The 21,734-nt window shown below is 40.1% G+C and overlaps 1 protein-coding gene and 1 pseudogene across 1 annotated transcript in view; one reads left to right on the forward strand and one right to left on the reverse strand.

Annotated features, from left to right (window-relative positions):
• The window catches only part of Vwa8 (von Willebrand factor A domain containing 8), a 355,260-nt gene that overhangs the window by 197,893 nt on the left and 135,633 nt on the right, over positions 1-21,734 (forward strand). The window contains exons 21-22 of the mRNA XM_055609598.1: positions 1,272-1,348; positions 20,874-20,949. Coding sequence (XP_055465573.1) covers positions 1,272-1,348; positions 20,874-20,949 — 153 coding nt within the window. The remainder of the gene's footprint in view (positions 1-1,271; positions 1,349-20,873; positions 20,950-21,734) is intronic.
• Positions 12,377-13,846, reverse strand: LOC129678877 (40S ribosomal protein S24-like; annotated as a pseudogene).

Genomic DNA, 21,734 nt, shown 5'->3' on the forward strand with positions numbered 1-21,734 from the left:
GTTTCCCATAGTGAGGGGAACAAGGACTATTTCTAACAGGAACTCAATGACTGGCTCTTTGGCCTTCCCACCCCCCAAGGGAGGAGCAGTCCTGTTAGACCACAGAGGAGAGCTTTGCAGCCAGTCCTGAAGATACCTGATAAAACAGGATCAGATGAATGGGTAGGAGGTCCCCCCATCAGTGGACTTGGAAAGGGGTACGGAGGAGATGAGGGAGGGAGGGAGGGACTGGGAGGGAATGAGGGATCGGGACACGGCTGGGATACAGAGTTAATAAAATATAACTGATAAGAAAAAAAATAAAATTCAAAAAAATATACAACTCATACACAAAACTAAGCACACAAGCATCAGAATCAAATGCACCAATATCGAGTCTTGGCTCTGTCATTGACTGTGACTATTGGCACCTGGCTTAACTTTCTGGGTTTGTGAGATTCAGACAATCTTATTTCCTAACTGACGGTTCCACATTTGTGTGGTGATTAAATGACACATGACAACACTGAAGACAGACCCCGGAGAAAATATAAGAAGTTAATGCTGTTACTGATATTTTCCACGATACTGAACTTAGGTTTTTAACTTTGGTCTTCACACACAGCCCAGTGGTTAGGTTTGTATGCCTTTATTTGTATTGAGGTGCTCAGTGAAAACCTTCAAGTAGGCAAATGACAAGGGAGCATGGTCTGCCTTACACAAAAGGTCAGTACCTCCAGCATGAGTAAGAGGGCAGGAAATGAAGGTACCTTTAAGAAGAGTGCATACCATTGGGTTACATTAATGTGACCAATGCTAGAGTTCCAGAGTTTTAAAAGATTTTAAAAAGTGCAATAAAGAAGAAAAGAGTACAGGCTTAAATCAAGAAAAAAGTACAGTATTCTATTTATCTTTCTGTGACTGAAAAATATATTTCTGAGGAACTGAAGAAAGACCATTATCTTTATATGTACATGATTGTGTGTGACACCATTTTGTAACTGGAAGTCCTCAGTGTCCTGTGGTAATGTGAGACTTAACTGTGAAACTTAAACCAAAGGTCTGGAGGCAGACACTGGCATCTGAACTTCCTCTCACAAGAGCAGCATGCGGTGCCATGCTGAGGAGTCAGATCCTTTAGTGGCCCCTGTGTCGCAGGAGGTGTGCTGTACTTGTGTGCAGGTTCAGTTTTTCTTACCAACAAAAGTAGTAGAACTGTGAAGAAATGGCTGCCAGAAAGGTACCTCCAGACCAAAGCTGCCATGTGCTTAATGCTGTTTGTGTAATTGCAGGGTGTAGGGAAGAACAAGATCGTGGACCGCTTCCTCCACCTACTCAACAGACCGCGAGAGTATATCCAGCTGCACAGGTAGGAGAGTCACAGCCCTGTGCCCGTAAGCCCTGACCAAATTCTTCCTCTCTCTCCTCCTGTGAGTTAAATATACTTCCTTAAAAGCCTGCTTCATAAATCAGCTCCTTCCCATACCTCCTGCTCATGGCTTTCCTTTCCTTAGAAGGTGGTGAAGAGCAATGATGGCTCAGGGGTAAGAACACTGGCTGCTCTTCCAGAAGACCCGGGTTCAGTTCCCAGCACTCACATGGTGGCTCATATAGCCACCTGGCACTCCAGTTCTAGGAGGTTTGCCATCCTCTTCTGGCCCCTGCACATGCATGGTGCCCATTCTCAGGCATACGTGTGCGTGCACATGCCACACACACACGATAAATCTTTTTAAAAAGGTAATAAAACAACACAAGATTTATTTTGTGGATAAAGGGATGAAGCAGATCTCATCAACATCAAGATACTCAAGTGAGAAGAAATTCCCAAGGCCCTGCTGGGGTTCAGAAGCTAAGCCAGCTGACAAGGCCACATTGAGGGATGAGGAGCAAAGACTGTGGAGGGGACATACTATCTCTTGCCTTTCTTATGACATTGTGTGGATGATTTAGTTTTGTGTGATTGGAGTATTGATTCAGGGACAACTTTGAAGCACATGAAGTTTCCCGACATGAGTTAGTTTGAGCTTTAGAAGTGCACCGGTTCTCAGTGTAGAAATAAGATGCAGGTAGTAGGTCCACCAGAAGCTAAGTACTGGACTAAATCAGGACACAAGAAATATACCAAGTACTGAGCAGTTTAAAAGCAGTGTCGAGAGTTGTCATGTTGATCCCAGTGGATAACAGACGCTGTGTCCTGGAAAGAGCACCAGACTGGGTTAAAAGGATGAATATCTGGTTTGAGCTCTTTGCTAAGTAATTGTGAGTTCCTGAGAGAAAGTTTTAGGAGAGTAGGAACAGCTAGCAGGTCAAAGGACAAAGAGAAAGGACTAAAAGAAAGTTGAGGAAGGACTAAAGGAAAGTATGGTAAAAACAATAAAAACAAAGCAAACCAAAACAAAAAATCCCTCTTGGGATTTATGCCCCTGACTGGTCCTAGGCTGGGAAGAGCAGTTGACCTGGACAGACTCACAAGTCCTGGGAACTGAACAGCCCTTTGGGATCTGCAAGCTCCGTGACGTCACCTGAGCCTGCTGTGGGTGCTGTGGAGATGAGACCATAGCCTATATAGCCATATGCCTTAGAAGCAGGGTTCTTTCATCCTTTCCTGAGCCACTCTGGACCCATCCTAAGGTTAACAAGAGATCATGGAGAACACAAGCTTGCTGCTGGTGGAGGTGGCGCACACCTGTTATCCGGAACTGGGAGGCTGATGCAGGAGGACTGAGGTTGGACAGCAGCCTGTTCTGCATTGTGACTGCACTGTCCAACCAGAGGAAAGAACAGAGGCATAAAAAGCAAAATGGGAAGAACCTAACTCATCATTTATATAATTTTGGAGCTTCTTTCTCATGCAAGATAACTTTAGAAATAAAAAAGATGGATATTTGGGAGGCAGTGAAGAATGCCTTGAAAAGATTGATCTTTCAACAAGTAGATACAGGACATAGAAGCAAGAAAATTAATAAATATGTTCTCACAATGATGAAATTAGCATGAAGCAATTATAAAATAGCTGCTGTAAATATTTTCAAGTATTCAAAAAGGGAACTGAGCAAAACAAAACAGTGATTAGGAATTCTCAGCCCAGAATGACAACCTTGAAAAAGAGCAACATCATGTATCAGCAGCCAGAGTCTGAGAGGTGGGAAGAGAGTAAAACAGAAAAATATTTGAAGAGATGACAGAAGCAACACCCAAGCAACACAGAAGCAAATTTAATGTAATAGCATGAAACCACCAATGGCCCAATGAATCCCAAGCATGATAAACAGAAAATCAAAACATACCATGTCTTAATCAGAGGGCTAAAAACCAAGTAGAAATATTGAAAACCATTGAAGTTGAAGAAAAAGCACATTTCATATTGGACAACAATAATAAAAGTGTTATTGACTGTTGACTGGAGCAATAAATATGAAACAATTCAGTAAAATGATTGCTTTGTGCTAAATGAACAAAGTTTTGAATAGCATATTAAGAAAAAATACTCTTTAATATAAAGGAAAATACATTGTTGGAACAGGCTTATTTTTTTGTCAACAAACCTGCATAATGAAAGAAAATTTTAAAAGTTTATTATTTTCTATGAATAGGGATACAAAAAATTATCCTTTTTGTTTATTTGCTATTTGCTTCTTGAAATCAAGTTGCTCATGTAGCCTTGGCTGTCCTTGACTCACTCTGTAGACCAGGCTAGCTTCTAACTCGCAGAGATCTGTCGATCTGTCTGCCTCTGCCTCCTGAGTGCAGGGATCGAAGGCATGCAACACCACTGCCCAGCACACACACACACACACACACACACACACACACACACACACACACACAAATCATAATACAAAATTTAATAACAAACAGTAACAAATGAAATCCAATGACAGGGTCAAGAGGGTGGCTTAGTAAAGTGTTCACACTGTGAGAGCTGGAACCTGAGTCAGTCGCTGGAATCCATAAGAAACCTGGGCATAGCGGTCTGTGCTTGTTATCCAGTAGTTGGAGATGGGCAGGCAGATCACTGGGACTTCCTAGCCAGCCATCCTACTTTACAAGGCAAGCTTCATGCCAGTGAGAGCTCCGTGTTAATTAAAAAAAAAAAAAATTAAAAGGGTGAATATGTGTCAGCACACATAGATACTTTTATGCTGGCATGCACACACACACACACACACACACACACATATCCAACAACGTAAAAAAGATAGTATGGATAGTATGGAGTTAAGGAGATGGCTCAGTGATTACATCATTTTATACAAGCATGAGAAGCAGAGTTGAGATCCTTGTATTCCCCAGCACCTGCATAGATGCCACATACAGTAGCCTACCTATAATTCCATCCCTTGAAAGCCAGAGGCAAGAGAGATGCAGAGCCGCCTAGCTAGCAAACTAGCCAGGTTGGTAAATTTTCAGCTCACTTGAGAGACCTGCCTCAATGAATAAGGTGGAGAGGAACCTAGGAAGACTACCACCATCAACCTTGGACCTCAACCTGCACATGCACAAACAGATGCACCCACACAGTTGTAAACATGCACACAAAAATATGCACAAAAGGGATGGAGTGCAGTAACCATATGGATGTAATCCCAGGAATATAAAGTAAATGATGGTCTCACTTTTATTTCTGTTTGTTTTGTGTTTTGAGACAAAGTAGGTCTCTGTAGCCCTGGCTGTCCAAGGACTGGCTATGTATGTAGATTAGGCTCATCTCAAACTCAGAGATCTGCCTGCCTCAGCCTCCCAGTACACAGATTAAAGATATGTACCACCATACACAGCTAATAATTTTGTTCTACTCAAAGAACTACTTTTATTATGTTTTTCTTTCATTTTAGTAATTGCTGATTTTTTTCTTTAATATTTTGTTCTTGTACTTCCTTTGGGCTTGATTTATTAGTTTTTAAACTTCTGAATGCTTAAATCATTGTTTCTCAGCCTTTAAATTGTAGCATGTGCATTTAAAACTCTGAGTGTACCTAGGTCTCAGGTCTCTCCCCTTTAAGTGAAGAGTATAGACACAGTATTTATGATGTCTATTTTGTCTGGTATTTCAGTATCTTCAGGGAACAAGTTGGTACTCAGGATGCTTTCAAAATCTTAGAGGAGTAGAGATAGCATTCCATACTTTCTTCCTTGAGTGCCTTTATTATCAACAATTTTGTTATGAAGTAACAAATGGTCTATAAAATGGTGAAGCCTTCTGCTAGTATGTAATCTGTGGTAATTCTGACATGGCTAACTGAATGTGTAGATAATATGCTCTATGAGGAGTTTTCTAAATTCAAAATAATAAAAATTTCAAAGCTAAAGTTTATATTTTATTGCACCCATTGCTATATAATTGATTTATAATAGTGTCGCAAACAAAATAGCTATTAACTTTATCAGGGCCTAGGTATCTACTCAACCATATTAAATGTTTTACTGACTATATAATGTAGAAGATTAAAAGGTTCAATTTAATGTATAAATATTATAGAGTTCTCACTAGTTAGACTGCTATTCCCAATAATTTCAACATAGGGAATTTCCCCTTACATTTCCCATAGAATTTATTGTATGCAGTTGCTTTAAGAGAAACATATGTGTAAAGGATCTAAAACTAACCATCTGAAAGAATATTTAGGATTTCCTTGATGTGTGGATGATCACAGAAGCGCTCTGCTGTGCTTACTGTGGAATCCTTTTAATGGATTTCTGACAATGCCATGTAATCAGTTCCTCTTAGTTTGGTGTATGGATGTAATTTGAAGAGGTTAGTTAAAAGACCCATTCAAAACAGTTGTGATAAGTGAAGACAGGATACAGCTCTCAGCGTGCTTCTGAATATGCTCTTATGAGCTTAGATGCATTAGGTGAACAAACTAGGGAATTCACGTATTTTGTTAAAATCAAGATGTCTGAAGAGTGTGACTTAAGAGATTTACAAGATTGACACATGTTATCACATTGAATGATGTATATTTCAAGTGAAGAGTATAGGAGTCATATTTATACAAAGACTTGTGAAGTGTATTACCTAAGTTTATGATTTTATGTTAATTTGACATGAAAGAGGACACTTGAATATTTAACTTCTATAGTTCTTGAATAAAAGTATATATCTTTATAAAAATCAGGATTATCTCATTTTTAGGTAGGGTAAGTTGTCATATTGTATTTCATTTGCTCTTTTTCAGATACAAAGATGAAGGTACAAGTCTGTGTTTGTGTGGCTTTGGCCCTTGGCTATTTTCCTCATAGTTGTATCATAAGAAATATTTTGTGCCTCCCTGCATAGCTCTTCACCTTCTATTTCAGGAGGTCTGTCCCAGGTTATGATCAACTGATTTCAGATTAGGTGATTCTATGTCCCGCTCACAAGTTTTCAACTTGAATCTATTTTCTAAAATTCCTTCGTGCACGCCTGTAATCCCAGCACTCAGGAAGGCAAAGGCAGGTGGATCTCTGTGAGTTCAAGGCCAGTCTGGTCTACAAAACTAATCTAGGACAAGGCTACACAGAGAAACCCTATCTCAAAAAACAAAAACAAACAAACAAAAATTCTTTATTCAGGTCCATTGGTAACTTCTTGGTTAATGTCATCTTTCGTGATCTTTTATATTAAGTATAATTGCTCCTTTGAATGCCTGTGGTAGTGAATTTGTATCATTTGATGGAAAGGATATGAGTTTTAGAGAGTAAATCCTGTCCTTTGAAACTCCCTAAGTCCTGATTTCCCTATCAAATTATCTATCAAAATAAGATAATTTGTTTCAGAGTAAGAAGACTAAAGAATATGTACAACAGGCATACCATGGGAGTCAGGCACTTGCAAATGTTTTAACGCTGAGCATTTATGCTAAACTAAAAAATACAGGTATTAGATTATTGTGTAATTTAAATGGTGATTTCTCTACCCCCCCCCCCCATATCTGGTTGCAGTCCTTATTCTGAGAATCTCACCTCTCGATGTTGTGTAAACACTGCTCCCCAGTTATACCCTGATGGGCCATCAAAGCTGCATACAGCCAGTCCCTGAGCAGGGTAGAGAAGAAGGCTGGACTTCCTGCCAGCCAGGGAAGGAGTAGTTAGAAGAGGAAGTAGGGGTTTGAGCTTCTGGAGAGATCCAGGAAACTTCAGGAGAGAGGAACTGGAGCAGGAAATCCACAAAGTGCAAGTGTAGTGTGTCCCTGGGTTGTGCCCTGTGGGGAAGCCAGATTAGTTTAGAGAGTTAAGAATAGAGTAATAACTGCTCAGTTATTATGCTGTGAAGCTATTAACATAATATAATGGAGTCTTGATTATTTGTATGACAGCCAGGTTAGAAAGAAACTGAGAGACAAACACACTTTTATAAAATTAACTGTAACAAATAAATGTTAAACTCTGGTTTGTATCATTCAGGTAGAATATTCCTAGTCCACAAGTCTAAAATTTGAAATGCTCCAAACTCCAGAGGTTTTGAAATCAGACATGACATGACACAGTGGAGAGATCTGGAAAAGATGTCATTTACACTGAGTCTTAAGGAATGATGGGAAGTTTTCTAATTAGAAAAAGAAACAGGACATTGTGGTTATTGAAGAGAAAGCTGTATGTGAATCCCAGAAGGAAACATCTTGGAGAAGAGAGAGAGGGTGGGGTAGGGCGGGAATGTGCATGAATAAATGAGTGAATATATGTGTGTACAAAAATGCTGGCAGAATAATGACCACTTACAGGTATATGGGCCCAGCCAAGGCTAGGTGAAATCTTCAATGTGATGTGGTGAAGTTAAAGCAAGATCATTTTGACATAGTCTGTCGTTGAAAAGTCAGATGGGGATTGAGTTACAGGGAACACTGGTGGTTGATTTCAGAAAGCTGGATAAAATTACTGGGATTAACCAGCCCTACTGGTGAAGAGAATACAAAGAAGGGGCATACTGAAATAGGTTTAAGTGGCGGATTTTAGAATCCTTGATATCTATGTGAAGGAAATGGAAAAAGTATTTGAGTGAGATTCCTTGACATGTGACCTGTGATCAAGAGGCGGACACTTCATAGAGCTTTCTATACAGAGTGGATACAGCAAATGTTTATTAAATTCCTTAGTTTGTGCTCATTTCATCTGAATCTTCAAGCCCCCTCTTGTCCATGGTCAGCCTTCATTACTTGAAGCACCGTGGCTGTTTTAGAATTGAGCAAGGGTCAGGCATCTCCAACAAGGGACTTATGACTGTGCTCTATAGATGCTTTAGCCAGCCCAGCTAATTAAAATATTGTGGCCGGTTATTTTCAAACCATTAGCCTTTCTTCCATGTGTCTTTAACTGTGTCCCTTTGCAAACCAAATGAAGTATACTTTGTAGCAAGTAGGTGTCAACTTCTACTGTTGGCTCCTTTGAATCAAATATCCTGGAGTGAATGCCATTTGCAAAACACAGCATCATCCACATATAGGACGGTTCCCAGGGGGAGGAAGACAGAATGTGACAGCACAAACTTTGAAATTTATAAAGTCCTTGGAGGCGGATTGCTGTTGGTAGAAAACAGAGAAGGAGCACACTTCAGATCTCATGGGAAAATACAACTGAGCCATCATCACATGACAGGTCACATGGCAGCAGCTACTGAGAACATCTGGGAGCTCCTGTGTCTCAGTTTCCCATTATACATTTGAAAAACCTATTTTAGAAAAGTTTTATTAACAGTTGAGTGGTAGTTTTCTTGCTGAATGCCTGCCACTGCCCCCATTTGACAACATGGATTATGATAGAGCCTCAAATTGCAGATCTTTAGGTTTGTGATTTTGTTTTTCTGACTTGTCTCTGGTTGATTTTCAATGCCATTGAAATTCCTTTATTTTTTTGTGTCTTTCATGAACATTTATATAGTTACAGAGGTTATCAACTTCAAAAGTTCTACAACACCTAGGAGAAAGTATTGTCTAGGTTAAATTTGACATCTCGAGAATGTCTTGACGGTGTAATTGATCTGGGACGGCCTTTTACTGCTGCCCCTTCCGGGCTGGCACTGCTACCATGGAACCACCTTTTGCTTTGTTTCTAGCTTCTCATCTGTAGGCTACTGAGGTTGATAAATCAGAGCTACAGACCATGACACTGTGTGCAACGTTCTCTCTGATGCTTTGTAAAAGCAGTCTGGAAAGAGTGAGGAGCCTGTGGAACTTGTTCTCATCTCCTCCTAAATCACAGGCTTAAGTTTGAGAGCCACTGATACAGCCTGTCTTTCCTAGTTGTGTTATCTCTCACCACCAGAGCACAGGGCCTTTTCAGTCAGAGATAAACTTCAGAAATAGAGACAGAACCGAATTTGTCATCCAGATATAAGAACTGTTTATGTTTTCTAAATTAGATGGTGTGCCCCCTTTTGTAGGAATAAAACAGTGTGACTGTAGCAGTCAGCCCATTAGCCATTGCCTCCAGTCTCTCTCCTCTTTCTCAGTTCAGCCACTCTTAGAATTAAATTTGTTAACTCATCCTTTTTAAACTCAAGCAAAAGTTTTTAAATGTTTGAATTTTTTTTTTTTTTAGAAGATTCTGTCTTATTATGTAGCCCTGGCTGGCCTAGACCTTGTGTTCTAGACTAGGCTGGACTCAAATTCAAAGGGATCTTCCTGTCTCTGTGTCCCTTGTGCTTGGATTAAGTTAAAGGTGTCTACTACTTTATCAGACCCACCAAAAAAAAAAAAAAAAAAAAAAAAAAAATTAAAGAAATTATTATTTCACCCTGATTGCCATTATAAAATCACTGGTTTTCCAATGGAGGAAGGAATCAAATGTTTTATTTCTTATAATAAAAAATTAAATCAGTATTATAACTTTTCTAATCTCAGATTATCTGAACTTGCTTGATAGCATGTCACAACCACGTACACTACACTGCTGCCCCTTCTCAGTGCCTTTCCAGCCAGCCCCAGCTGCTAGATCCTTGTGGCATCTGCACAGGATTGGTGTCACTACTTAATGCCTAATGCTTCCCAGATCATGCAGGCTTTTGCTGAGCTTTCAAAACTATAGAGTTCTTTATGTGACAGCTATTGCTGTATCGACTCTTAGATGGTTACAGCAGTGACAAAATGAGTAGGAGATATTCCTTTTTTAATGATTTATTTATTAATGTGCATTGGTGTTTTCCCTTTGTATATGTTTGTGTGAGGGTATCAGATCCCCTGGAACTGGAGTTACAGACAGTTTTGAGCTGCCATATGGATGCTGGGAACTGATCTGGGTCTTCTAGAAGAAGAGGCAGTGCTTTTAATTGCTGAGCCATCTGTTCAGCCCCCAGTAGAAGGTATTTCAACCAACAGATTTGGTATATGTTCCTGGGATTGCTCAGTGCACAGTTCTGTGAAGAACTTCCAATGAACTAGGGTATATCTATAATGTTTTGTGCTGGAGAATCAATGGCATTGCTGAAAATCTAAAAATTACTGCTACTTTCAAACAGTCAACAACACCTGAGGTCAGGTTCTCTTGAACCAGAGATAAGATTGTTTTTGTAAGTGATTTCTGAAGGATGGTTTTTGTATGAAATCTGCAGGGAAGTGGAAAATACTGTAGAAATTTAAATAAAAGATCATATGTTAGGGAGTAAATAGAAACTAATTAAGTGGAATTTAAACACTGAATTCAAACACTTCATAAATACAGTGGGATTATTCTGCATTTTGATAACTTTGTCTAGTCTAGGGACTTAGTGGGTGTTGGGAATTATTCTGATGCTGGCCCTCAAGATCTGGTTACTCCCTGGATATACCTATCCTTGTTGTGTAAACCTGCCTAAGACATACCTGATTGGATGATTAAATGGCCTGTACCTGGGCAGGGCAGAGTGGAGTAGGCATGGCTAAGGTTCCCAGGCTTTGGAGAACAGGAGAATCGTGGGAAAAAGATGGATGGGGAAAGAGAGAGGAGGCAGGAAGACACCAGGATGGGTTAGCATGGAGAAGCAACCACATGGGCTGGAAGAAAGGACTCCAAGGATGGCGTGGATGGAAAAAAACATGAAGATGAAAAATATAAGCAAGTATATTGGGATTATGGTTGGAAGGGAGACCAGATGAGATTGATTAAAGCGGATGGCATTGGATGGGGCTAGGAGATGGATGATGGGGTTATTGAGATAGGATAGGTAGAAATATCTCCCCAGCCCAAGATAAATAAGGCAATTATAAAATCTAGCAGGTGTCTTTGTCTTATTATTTATGATAGCAAGTTAAATAATACCGCCACAATAATTGTAGAGCTAATACTAAATAACATTATATAGCCCAACACTTTTTATTTACTACAAGTGGGTAAATTGATTGAATGTAGGATGGGTCTGTAAGAGAATACCTTGTCCTCTTAGTCTCAGTGAAGACACAGGTTTGCCTTTGATCCCAGCACTTAGGACGCAAAGGCAGAGGCAGGTGGATCTCTGAGAGTTTGAGGCCAGGCTGCTCTATGTAGTGAGTTCCAGGACAGCCAGGGCTATGTTAGAAAGATGCTGTTTGAAAACAAAACAAATAGTTGGGCTAGTGACTGCTTAGGCTAAAGGAAAAAGGTGTGCTGCTGACATAGTAGACATTAGTTTGTTCTGTATCTCTGCCCTGGTCTGCTGGAGCCTCCTGGTTAAAAAACAGTCTCTATTCTGTCCTCCTTATGCCTCCCTCACACTCTTCCAGCCAACGAAGCTGATCACTCTCTGTCCTGGCCAGAACTTTTGTGATTCTCATTCCCAGCAACAAGTCCACAAAACACCATACTTTACTAGAGAAAAGTTCTTAATGCTTTCCTGTCCCTAGACTTTTGTAAGCAGATGCTGTTTGTATTCTCTATTCCACCATTAGGCAAAGCACTTAACGTGGAGAGCAGAGCAAGCCTTGAAGAACAAGGGAGACTAAAGTGTGCACGTCGCCTTTGAGGCATTCCCTCTCTGCACTTCTGTGCGACCTGTTCTTCAGCTGCTGATATAAACTAAATTTAAGGCTAGACTTTTAAATCACAAATAACTAAGTGTATCAGTCACATTGTACCAAAGTAGCTTTCTTTAACTTTTAATGAGAACAAGATGTCTTTTTAAATTATCAACAAATAAAAGTGAAGATTATTTTAAGGTATTTTTCAGTTTTAGCTTGTGGGTTTTTTGCTTCTATTTTTGTATATTTCAAAATGTGTCTTTTTTTAAAAAACAACTTTTATTGATGGTAAGTTTAGGGCCACTGATCTAGGACAGGCTCTTATCGTACCTGTCATTCTTCATCACAGTTGGGTGTCCCTGTCCTGACAATCTACCCCACCAGACAGTGAGCCCTTCTGAGGGCAGGGCTACATCAGCTGCCTGTTTCCAGCATAAAAGCCACACAACAACCAGTGTTCTGGAAATTTTTCTTCAGTGATGAGTCAGTGAGTGTCTCTTCCCACCCACTCATCTTTGTGATATCCAAAGACTCTTTGGAGAGTCTTTCCTCTGAAATAGGTAGACATGAGACCACCTGTGAGCAGATTCTGGCATGATGTTGGAGCTGCAATCACACTGAATGTTGTCAGAGAGCTTCCGCTTCTTTGCCCCATGATCCCCCGGAGTATCTGTACTTCTCCCTCTGCACTGAAACGCCCCAGGAACAGTGGGGCTGGAGTAGATGCTGATTTTTTGCTGCTGAAAGCAATGTCTCATCAGATCATCAAACATCAGGTAAATAAACTGGAAAACTCCTCAGTACACACGTACTTGCACACTGTCTTCTGCCTTCAGGTGGCTTTAGCCTGGTCACTTGAGACTGGCAAATGTAGAACCAGATCCATGGAATGTTTTCCAGTTCATAAACCACCAGGAGTTAGGATAATAAATAATTGATGGGTTACATAGTATGTAACCAAATAATATATAAAAACACAACTGATGTAGTTATTTTAGGTAGTATGTACTACATAAAATCCGTACTTCAGGTTACTAACCCAAGGAGACCCTAGCTGGCTCCATAGAGAGCGTGTTATTCTAGGAAAGCGCAGCAGGCGTGTTGATCAGAATATCTTCCCTGATGAGCAAAAGTGCTTTTTAAACTTTATTTTTATGACTGGCACATGGCACAATCTTTTAATACTTAATGTCACATTAGTATTTATTATATCATTTCATTTAAAAGTACTTGAATCAAAGGAAGGAGTTTTTAACCTGGTGTGTGTGTGTGTGTGTGTCAGTGTCATACATGTACATTAAAGTGTAGAAGTGAGTCAACCTTGGGTGTTACTCCTATGGTATCATCCCCCTTGCTTTTGGAGATGGGGTCCTCGTTGGCTGGAAACTTGGCAGTTAGGCTAGGCTAGTTGGCTAGCAAGTCCTGGGGATTTTCCTGCCTCTGTCTCTCCAGCGCTGGGAGTATAAATGCATGCCACTTTACCAACGTTTTTCCTTTGGTTTTTGAAGTTGTTATAATTTGGCTTCTCCTCAGAAATTTGCACCATCACAGAGATCAAGTCACTGCAGAATGTCTCCTCCTCTTGCTCTTACCCATTCTCTAGCTCTCTTTTTGCCAGCACCAGTGTTGGCCTTTGCAGCCCTGCCCCCAACTTCATTCTGTTCTTATGTTCCTTTTGCTGTTTCCTAAAGGTCTTTTCCCTCTTAAAGGCCATGTCTTGTAAGTCTGTGTTTAGGGCCATTCTTCTTTCCAAAGAGTGGTAAACCACGCTGAAGCCATTTATCTTACCACCACTAAAGTGGGTTCTGAAATCAAATGGCTTCTGGTGTCATCTTTATACACTGCTGCTAGCTTTTCTCAAATTTCTGTCTTTGGTACTGTTGCCTTTCCAGAGTGAAGGACATCGTCGATCATTTGTTTCCTCTGAAGAAGACATTAGTCATGAACTTCCTGGTCAGCATACTTACTGTGCCATTCATGATGCCAGCCCTTGAGCAGCCATGGAGGGTGTGTGTGAAGGTTCTGTGTTACAGAACTCGGGTACTTCTGCTTGTTTGGCAAGCGCTTACCAAATGAGTCATCTACCCAGCCTACTACCTCTTTTTGTTAAAATATTCCTATACTAAAGCTACATCTACATTTACACCAATGCAGTAAATATTTCTCAAATGAAAGACTACAGAATATTATGACATGAAAATATGCTCATTTTCCCTCTTAAACTTGTAAATTAGTATATACCATATTTTCTGTTAGAGACTGTTAGGGAACAAAGCAGTCATCTGTCTTAGCCCCTGGTGCACAGCTAATCTTTGTTCTTACCCCAGCCTGTTATACAGCCTTTCTACAGTGACTAGAAAGTAACTGTACAGTGTCTTTCATTTCTATCTGGAAAAGAGAAGTGAAGTGCCATCCAAAAGGTAAAATTGTTTTGAATTCTTAAAATTTCTCAACCAAGAAACTAGTTTTCAGAGAAAAGATCCAATTATCTACGCACCATTTGAGCCGGGTTTTTAGTTCCAAAGACTGAACAACTTGCAAAATTTTCTGAGTTTGTGGCAATACTTGTGGTGGCTTCAGTTGAGGGGAGGATTCATTTTGGAGTAGTGTGAGTCTAAAGGACAAGGAGACATGGGAGAGGTAAACTAGGCCAATTTGAAACGATTGACACCAGCATGTGACTGGTTTTTTTGTTTTGGTTTAGGCTTTTGGTTTTTGTTTTTATTGATTGGTTGTTTATTTGTTTTATATCTTGATGAAACCTTCCCCTCTGTCCTTTCCTCCCTGTCTCCTCCACCACCTCCTCCCCATCCACTCTTCCTCCTCTTCTCCTCAGAAAAAAGGGAGGCCTCCCATGGATGTCAAACAGCCTTGGCATATCAAGTTGCATTAAGTCTAGGCCATCTTCTTCTATTGAGGCTAGTCAAGGCCATCCATCCAGTTAGCGGAAAAGGATCCAAAGACAGGCAATATAGTCAGAGACAACCCCTGTTCCCACTTTAGGCGTCCCACTTGAAGACCTAGCTACACAACTGTTAAATAAGTGTAGAGGGCCTATGTCTGTCCCATGCATGCTCTCTGGTTGACAGTTCAGTCCTTATGAGCCCCTGTGGGCCCAGGTTAGTTGATTCTGTAGGTTTTCTTGTAGTGTCCTTGACTCTTCTGGCTCCTTCAATCCTTCCTCGATCTCCTCTGCAGTGTTTTCCAAGCTCCACTTAATGTTTGGCTGTGGGACTCTATCAGTTTCAATCAGTTGCTGGGTGAAGCCTCTCTGATGACATTTATGCTAGGTGACTATTTTCATTTACTTTCTTCTTGCTGTTTCCAGCAAGCTCCAACCAAAGAACTGCAAAGCGTTACATTCCAGAAACTTCTTTGAGAAAAATATTATCCTGCTCCACTCTTTCTCCAGTCATGGTTTGTTAGAACTTTGTTTTGCATGTAGCTATTAATAAAGACTGAATGACACTAGGTAAACTATGTATCCTCTAAGAGACTATTTTAAGAGCAAGAGTCTTTTTCAGTGTCTGGCAGGAATAATAATTAAGTTTGTTTTCTAAGGCACTTTGCTTTTTAAGCCTTGAAAAGGCTCAAGTACTGTGGAAGTTCCCATCCCCAACCCCTACACTCATTCCTTTGTTTTCCTCTCAAATTTCATTGTTTTCTGTATTATATTTTCTCATGATGTATGTTAATTACTTCTAGAGATGAACTGCCTTAGCCTTTAGGTGTCTGAATGGGTGACCAAGCTTGATGTGTTCAGATGAAGCCTCATTCTGTTTTTAAAATTTACATTGCAGTCATCATAGTCTTTGTTTGTTTGTTTGTTTTGTTGTTGTTTGTTTTTTTCTGAGACAGGGTTTTTCTGTGTAGTCTTGGCTGTCCTGGACTTGCTTTGCAGCCTAGGCTGGCCTTGAACTCACAGCTGTCTGCCTGCCCCTGATCTGCCTGCTGCTGCGTCCCTGAGTGCTGGGATTAAAGGCATGCACCACCATGTCAGGCTCATATTCTTGCTCTTAGTTTTTTTTATTTTTGTTTTTGTTTTTAATTGGTTGGCAACATCGCTTTTCAAAAGGACTGTATCTATTGAAAGCCGGATGGAATTTCTTTCCCAGTGTAGCAAGATAAATTTGCATATTACAAAGAGGCCATGTGCTTCTACTTATTTAGTAGAAAGCCAGGGTATCTCTAAATGGTTATTCCTTAAACTTATTAACATCATCTCCATACAAGTACCTCACTGTTTCATTAATAGTTATTACTGCTTTTGTATTTTACTACTTATTTTAAAATAAGGCGGGATTTTACAAGACTGGGCCTGTCAACAGCCAGGCATGGATCAGACAGAGACTCCCAGGGCCCTGCCTATCTCTCCTTGAACTATTGGCTACTGAAGGATTTGCAGAAGGGAAAATGGTTTCCTTCCATTGTTATTGTATATTCACTAATGATCCTACCAGGCTCCAGTGGGCATTCCAAACCTGTGGCCACACAGATAGCTTAGTCAAAATCAGTACATCACAAAACAAACAACTGGGGAAAGGGACCTGTAGGAAGGAGGTGAGGATGACAGAGGACGATCAGCAATGAAAGAAAACAGAGTGCATCATGTGTGGAAATGATAATGAAGTCTAGTCAAAACAAAAATTATGTTCTTGCTGTCAAGACTTCACTTGAAAAATACTTAATCTCAGCTAGGCATTGTGGCCCACACCTTTAATCTGAGGACTGGGGGAGAAGGGGGAAGAGAGGCAGGTGGATCTCTTGGGATTTGGGGTTTCTAGGGCAGCAAAGACTGCATACTGAGACCCTGTCTTTTGAAATAGAAAATTTTTACTCAGTAAATATATCTTATTGATAAAAATTACCATTTAGTCCTACTTCTAACTCTCCTGTTTACAGTGCCAAGGAAATCTGTGTTCATTGTCTCCTGAGCCTTTTGTTTTCTGTTCTTATGTTTGGCTCACATTCTGAGAGTTCTGTAGACGGTTTGGTTTCAGGAAATACCAGTTACTAAAGGAGGAGGTATCAACTTTTAAAGCTCTTATGCCTTCTCTTTTTCTTTCACCCTCAGATTTTACTGTATTTTTCTAAGAAAAAAACTATCCTAACTCTATAGAAATGCAGCTCATTAAAATATCCTCAAAATAAATACCTGCATTATAATATTTTTTTGCTCCTAGGTGAATTAGAAAACATTTTTATGTACCTGTACAAACAGCATTTCCAAGCAAATTGTGTTTGCTGTCCTGACCCCCTTCCCATTGTCACCCATACCCCAACAGCCCTGCCCCCTCAGAAATCCAAAGTCACCCCACACACACCCCCTGCTGCCTCATTTTAACAAAAAAACCTGTTCTGTGCATAACTTACTTGTTTTTACTGTATCTGGAGTCATTTTTAAGTTAACTACTGCATATTAACAAGTTCAACTTCAAAAAAGGATTTAAATTGCAGTTAAAAGAAAACTAGTTTAGCATACAGTTTGTTTGTGCCGCCCACCTACTGACATAAACCCTGGTCGAAAACCACTTCATAAACTAGTAAGAGGCAGGGACAATTGTTACTAGCATAAGCGCCAGCAATTAGCTGAGCATTCGTTAACTCAAGCATTACCAGTAACTGGAAAGCCATCTCTTAAAATTTGGGTTAAAGGAACTGAAGTTGAGATGTGGTTTAGCTTTTCTTCTCCCTAGTGTTGTTAAATTGCTGACTCTAAACTTTTATTAGCAAATATTTCAAAGCTGTTTTTGAAAGGAACAAGTCAAAACAATTATGAAATTGTTGTATTCTCTTCAGGCATTGTTTTGTATGTGAAGAATTAATATGTTTGACCCAAGATGCTCTTAAATGTGAAGCAATGATTTAAATCTAATACTCTGAAAAAAAAAATCATTGTATCATTAGGAATCTGTTTCATGTGCTGTCTGTGGCCACAGTAAGTGCCTTGTTATTTACTGACATTAAGTTTATAATAAGACATCATAGAAATCCGCCTCTTCTCTCACTGTATTACATACATGCAGAACAGAGTGCATTGTGATACCCCTGCCCCCAGCACACAGTGTATCAGCCACATGACTGGCCAGAATACAAGCCAAGCAGAGGTTAGGGCTCACTCTCACATTACATGTTTTACTGGCTTCTACTTTCCCTTTGGTGTTCCAGATCAAAGTTATCAGTAGCACAATGGAGCAGGCTCTAGCTTTAGCCTATAATAATTTTCTTTCTCTCGTAGCCATCTTCATTGAAAGTCATGTTTCTCATTTGCATTTATCATCATTGTAGTTGCCTTTGGAGATCATCTGATTCATGTTTATTTTCTCAAAAACAAAGCAATAAAACAAAACAAACTTAAATGTTCTTGGAGCACCACATCTTTAATGAAATCTAATTTGACAAGTTGTTTGCTATCAGATTTCAAGCATTATAGAGCAGTTTAATCTGCCTTTTTAAAATTAGAATTCTTCCTAAGGTGCTATGAAGCACTGTCATTATTGCAGAAACTGACTTCCCTTCCCACTGACAATGATGCAAGAGTCTCTGGTTCCTTTTTGGTGCTGGAAGGTGTCAAGTTATTGCCCTTAAAATATGTGAGAGCTGAGGTGAGAAATCCATTATGGTGCTATAAAAATCTCTGTGAACAAGTATTTTTCCTTTTCCCACCCACTGTCTTCTCTAGTGCTAGAATATTAACAGTGAATCTAAGTCAGCTAATGAAACTTTGTTCTTAATTTATTCAAAACTGAAAATTAATGTGTCATCAAAAGATAGTATAAAGTATGACTGACTGAATATTAAAACCTGTGAATACAGAAAATAGATAAATAACCACATACCATAATGTCACACACACACACACACACACACACACACAGCTATTAAAAAGCACCAGTATATTGCCAGAATGTGTTTTCACAGTTCATTACATTTCCTGGGGCATTTTAGTTTGATTTTAGTAAAGACAAACCATGATTCTTTGGGATATATTCTTTCTGAAGTGAAGTGGAGGAAGCCAAGGCCATGGCCGTGATCTTAGGAGGTTGGAAGATGGTCAGAATAGTGATGGGCTGGACCCAAGGGGTTAATTCAAGAAACCCGTCACCTCTCAAATTAGAGAATTCTTCCTAACAAGGTGTAAATGAGACAGGAAGTCTAGAAACTGTACAGATTCATGATTTTATTACCCATGTATCTCTTCTAGCCCTGGGTACATGAAGACTTGTGGAAGAGTTACCCAGTACAACAGGAAATCTAAAGTCAGCTCACCTGGAATAAAAGATGAACATAGGAAGGATGCTTAAATCTCATTCAGAGTGGCAACCAGGATAAACACCAGAAGCAGTGGAAGAGAGGAAACAGGATCGGAGTCTACTATAAAGGGTTCTCTGAAATGATGCACCCAACAGGGGATTGAAGCAGATGCTGAGACTCACAGCCAATCTTTAGGCAGAGTGCAGGGAGTCTTATGGAGGAAGAGAGGGATGGGATTAGAGGTACATGTTGGGTGGGGATAGAAGCACTACAAGGGAACCAACAAAACTAAAAGATCTGAGCCCAAGGGGTTCTGCAGAGACTGATGCACCAACAGAAGATCTTGCATGGAGAGGACCTAGACTCCCTGCTCAGATGTGGCCGATTGACAGCTCAGTCTCCATGAGGATATCTGAGTGAGGGGAGCAGGGGCTGCCTCTGTCATGAACTCAGTTGACTGCTTTTTGATCACTCCCTCCTGGTGATACAGCCTTGCCAAGCCTTGGAGGAAGAGGATCCAGGCATTCCTGATGAGACTTAACAAGCTATGGGCAGATGGCAATAGTGGAGAACTTTCCCTTTCAGTGGACTAGGAGAAGGGAATGGGGGAAGAGGGAGGAAGGGTGGGCCTAGGGGAGTTAAAAGAGGGGGCTTCAATCAGGGTATATAATGAATAAATAGTGAAGAAGAAAAAAATTAAAATTAAAAAAAAAAGATGGACATAAACCATTCATTTTGAGTGCTATGGCTAGTCAACCTCCAGTGTACCTTGCTGACATCACTGTGCTTTCTAAGAGAAACTTAAAATCTAAGACAAACTCAAAGATCCTCAGGACCGTACCTTACCTCTGATATGCACATTGTGAATTTTCCATTTTGTAGGAAAGTACAGAGTGAAGGTGTGACGTTTACAATACAGGCAGAGCCTTACACACAGTAGGTGCTCAAGACTGTACACCTGGAGCTTCGTTGTTTATTTTGAATAAGTATTAGGGTCTTTTGAAAGGTAACTTTGTATGCTTAAAATACATTTTATTTTTCGTGATCCCATTGTGGAGCACAGTCAGGCTGGCCATAGGGTTTTTCATTTTTAAAAATGAAATGTGTATAGAAAGTAAACACATAGAATTGCTTGCAACGCTGCACACAGGTTTGGCAAAAATACCAACAGGTGATGGGAACTTCACAGCTCATCAGAAAAGAGGCTCAGAACATAGATAAGCCACGGTTGACACTTTTCAAGACCCTGACTTAAAGAAAAGCTGGATAAATAGTAAAGAATATCTTCAAATAAAAAAATAACATGGTACAAGGCCTTGGATTTCATCTCCAAGTCTTGAAGTAATTGTGTTCTTCAAGTAGCATGATAGTCTGAGCGCTGTCCTGGATGGCAGATTGGGTGGGGTAGCAAGCTTAATCACATAAGCGTTCTTTACACTATGTATTATATAAACATTTTTAAGTAGTCTAATCATCCTCAGGAGATTCTTTTGAGTAGTGAAACCACTACAAATAAAGTTACTGGGACAGAGGGAGAGACTGATTTGGCAACTATATTAATTTCTAAACCCGTAAGATTTACATTGTCAACAGAATACTGTTGCTGACTGCACTTTTACTCATTACTTTGTTTTTTCCTTGGGAAAATCCGGATGATGAAGAAATGTAAAGACTTCCTCGTTGATTTATTTATTCATGCTCAGACTCCGGTTTATTTCCCCACTGACTGTGATGTGTTTGGTTTGACTGTAGGGACACCACGGTGCAGGCTCTGACTCTTCAGCCCTCGGTTAAAGATGGACTGATTGTGTATGAAGACTCACCTCTGGTCAGTAAGCCTGAGATAAAGTGTTCTGAAGTGTGCTTTCATTTTACCTGGGTTAACTGTCTGATTGGAGCACATGTATGTATCACGTGGATGCATGTTCCTATCGAAAGGAAATTACTGGGAAAATAACATATTCTCTTACTGAGCTCTCTCTCCTGAGTGAGTGATTCATGGACTGACACAAATTCTCTACTTATTTTCTGAGATTTTTTTTTTTTAATTCTGCTGCTGTTCTAAACTAACAGAACATTAACTCAGTGCTTTGGGAAGCTGAGAGGAGCCAGCCCCCACTACAGGTTCAAGTCTAAGCCTGGCCACAGAGCTGTTCAGCAGGCAGCCAAAGTAGAGCTGCTGTGGGCCAGGCCCAAGGCTGCGGACTTCGTGATCTATGTCCTTCGTGATCAAGTCCCCAAGGTTGAGCAAATCCTTCTCTGAACACAGATATGTTGGGGGGGGGGTAGACATCACATCTTTTCTTTCTTTAATTTAGTTTATTTTTATCATAAATTTATTTTTAAAGTCTGTATCAAGTCTTTGAGAATACAGTATGAAATATTGTGATGAAAGGAAGCAACCTAGAGGGGAGGTGGTATTGCACACCTTTAGTCCCAGCACTCAGGAGGCAGAGGCAGGTCGATCTCTTGAGTTTGAGGCCAGCCTGGTCTACAGAGTGAGTTCTAGAACAACCACAGCTACACAGAGAAGCCCTGTCTCAAAAAAAAAAAAAAGAAAGAAAGAAAAGAAAGAAAGAAAGAAAGAAAGAAAGAAAGAAAGAAAGAAAGAAA

Source organism: Psammomys obesus, unplaced genomic scaffold, assembly GCF_907164565.1.
Source record: "Psammomys obesus unplaced genomic scaffold, mPsaObe1.curated_primary_1811, whole genome shotgun sequence".
NCBI classification, from domain to species: Eukaryota; Metazoa; Chordata; class Mammalia; order Rodentia; family Muridae; genus Psammomys; species Psammomys obesus.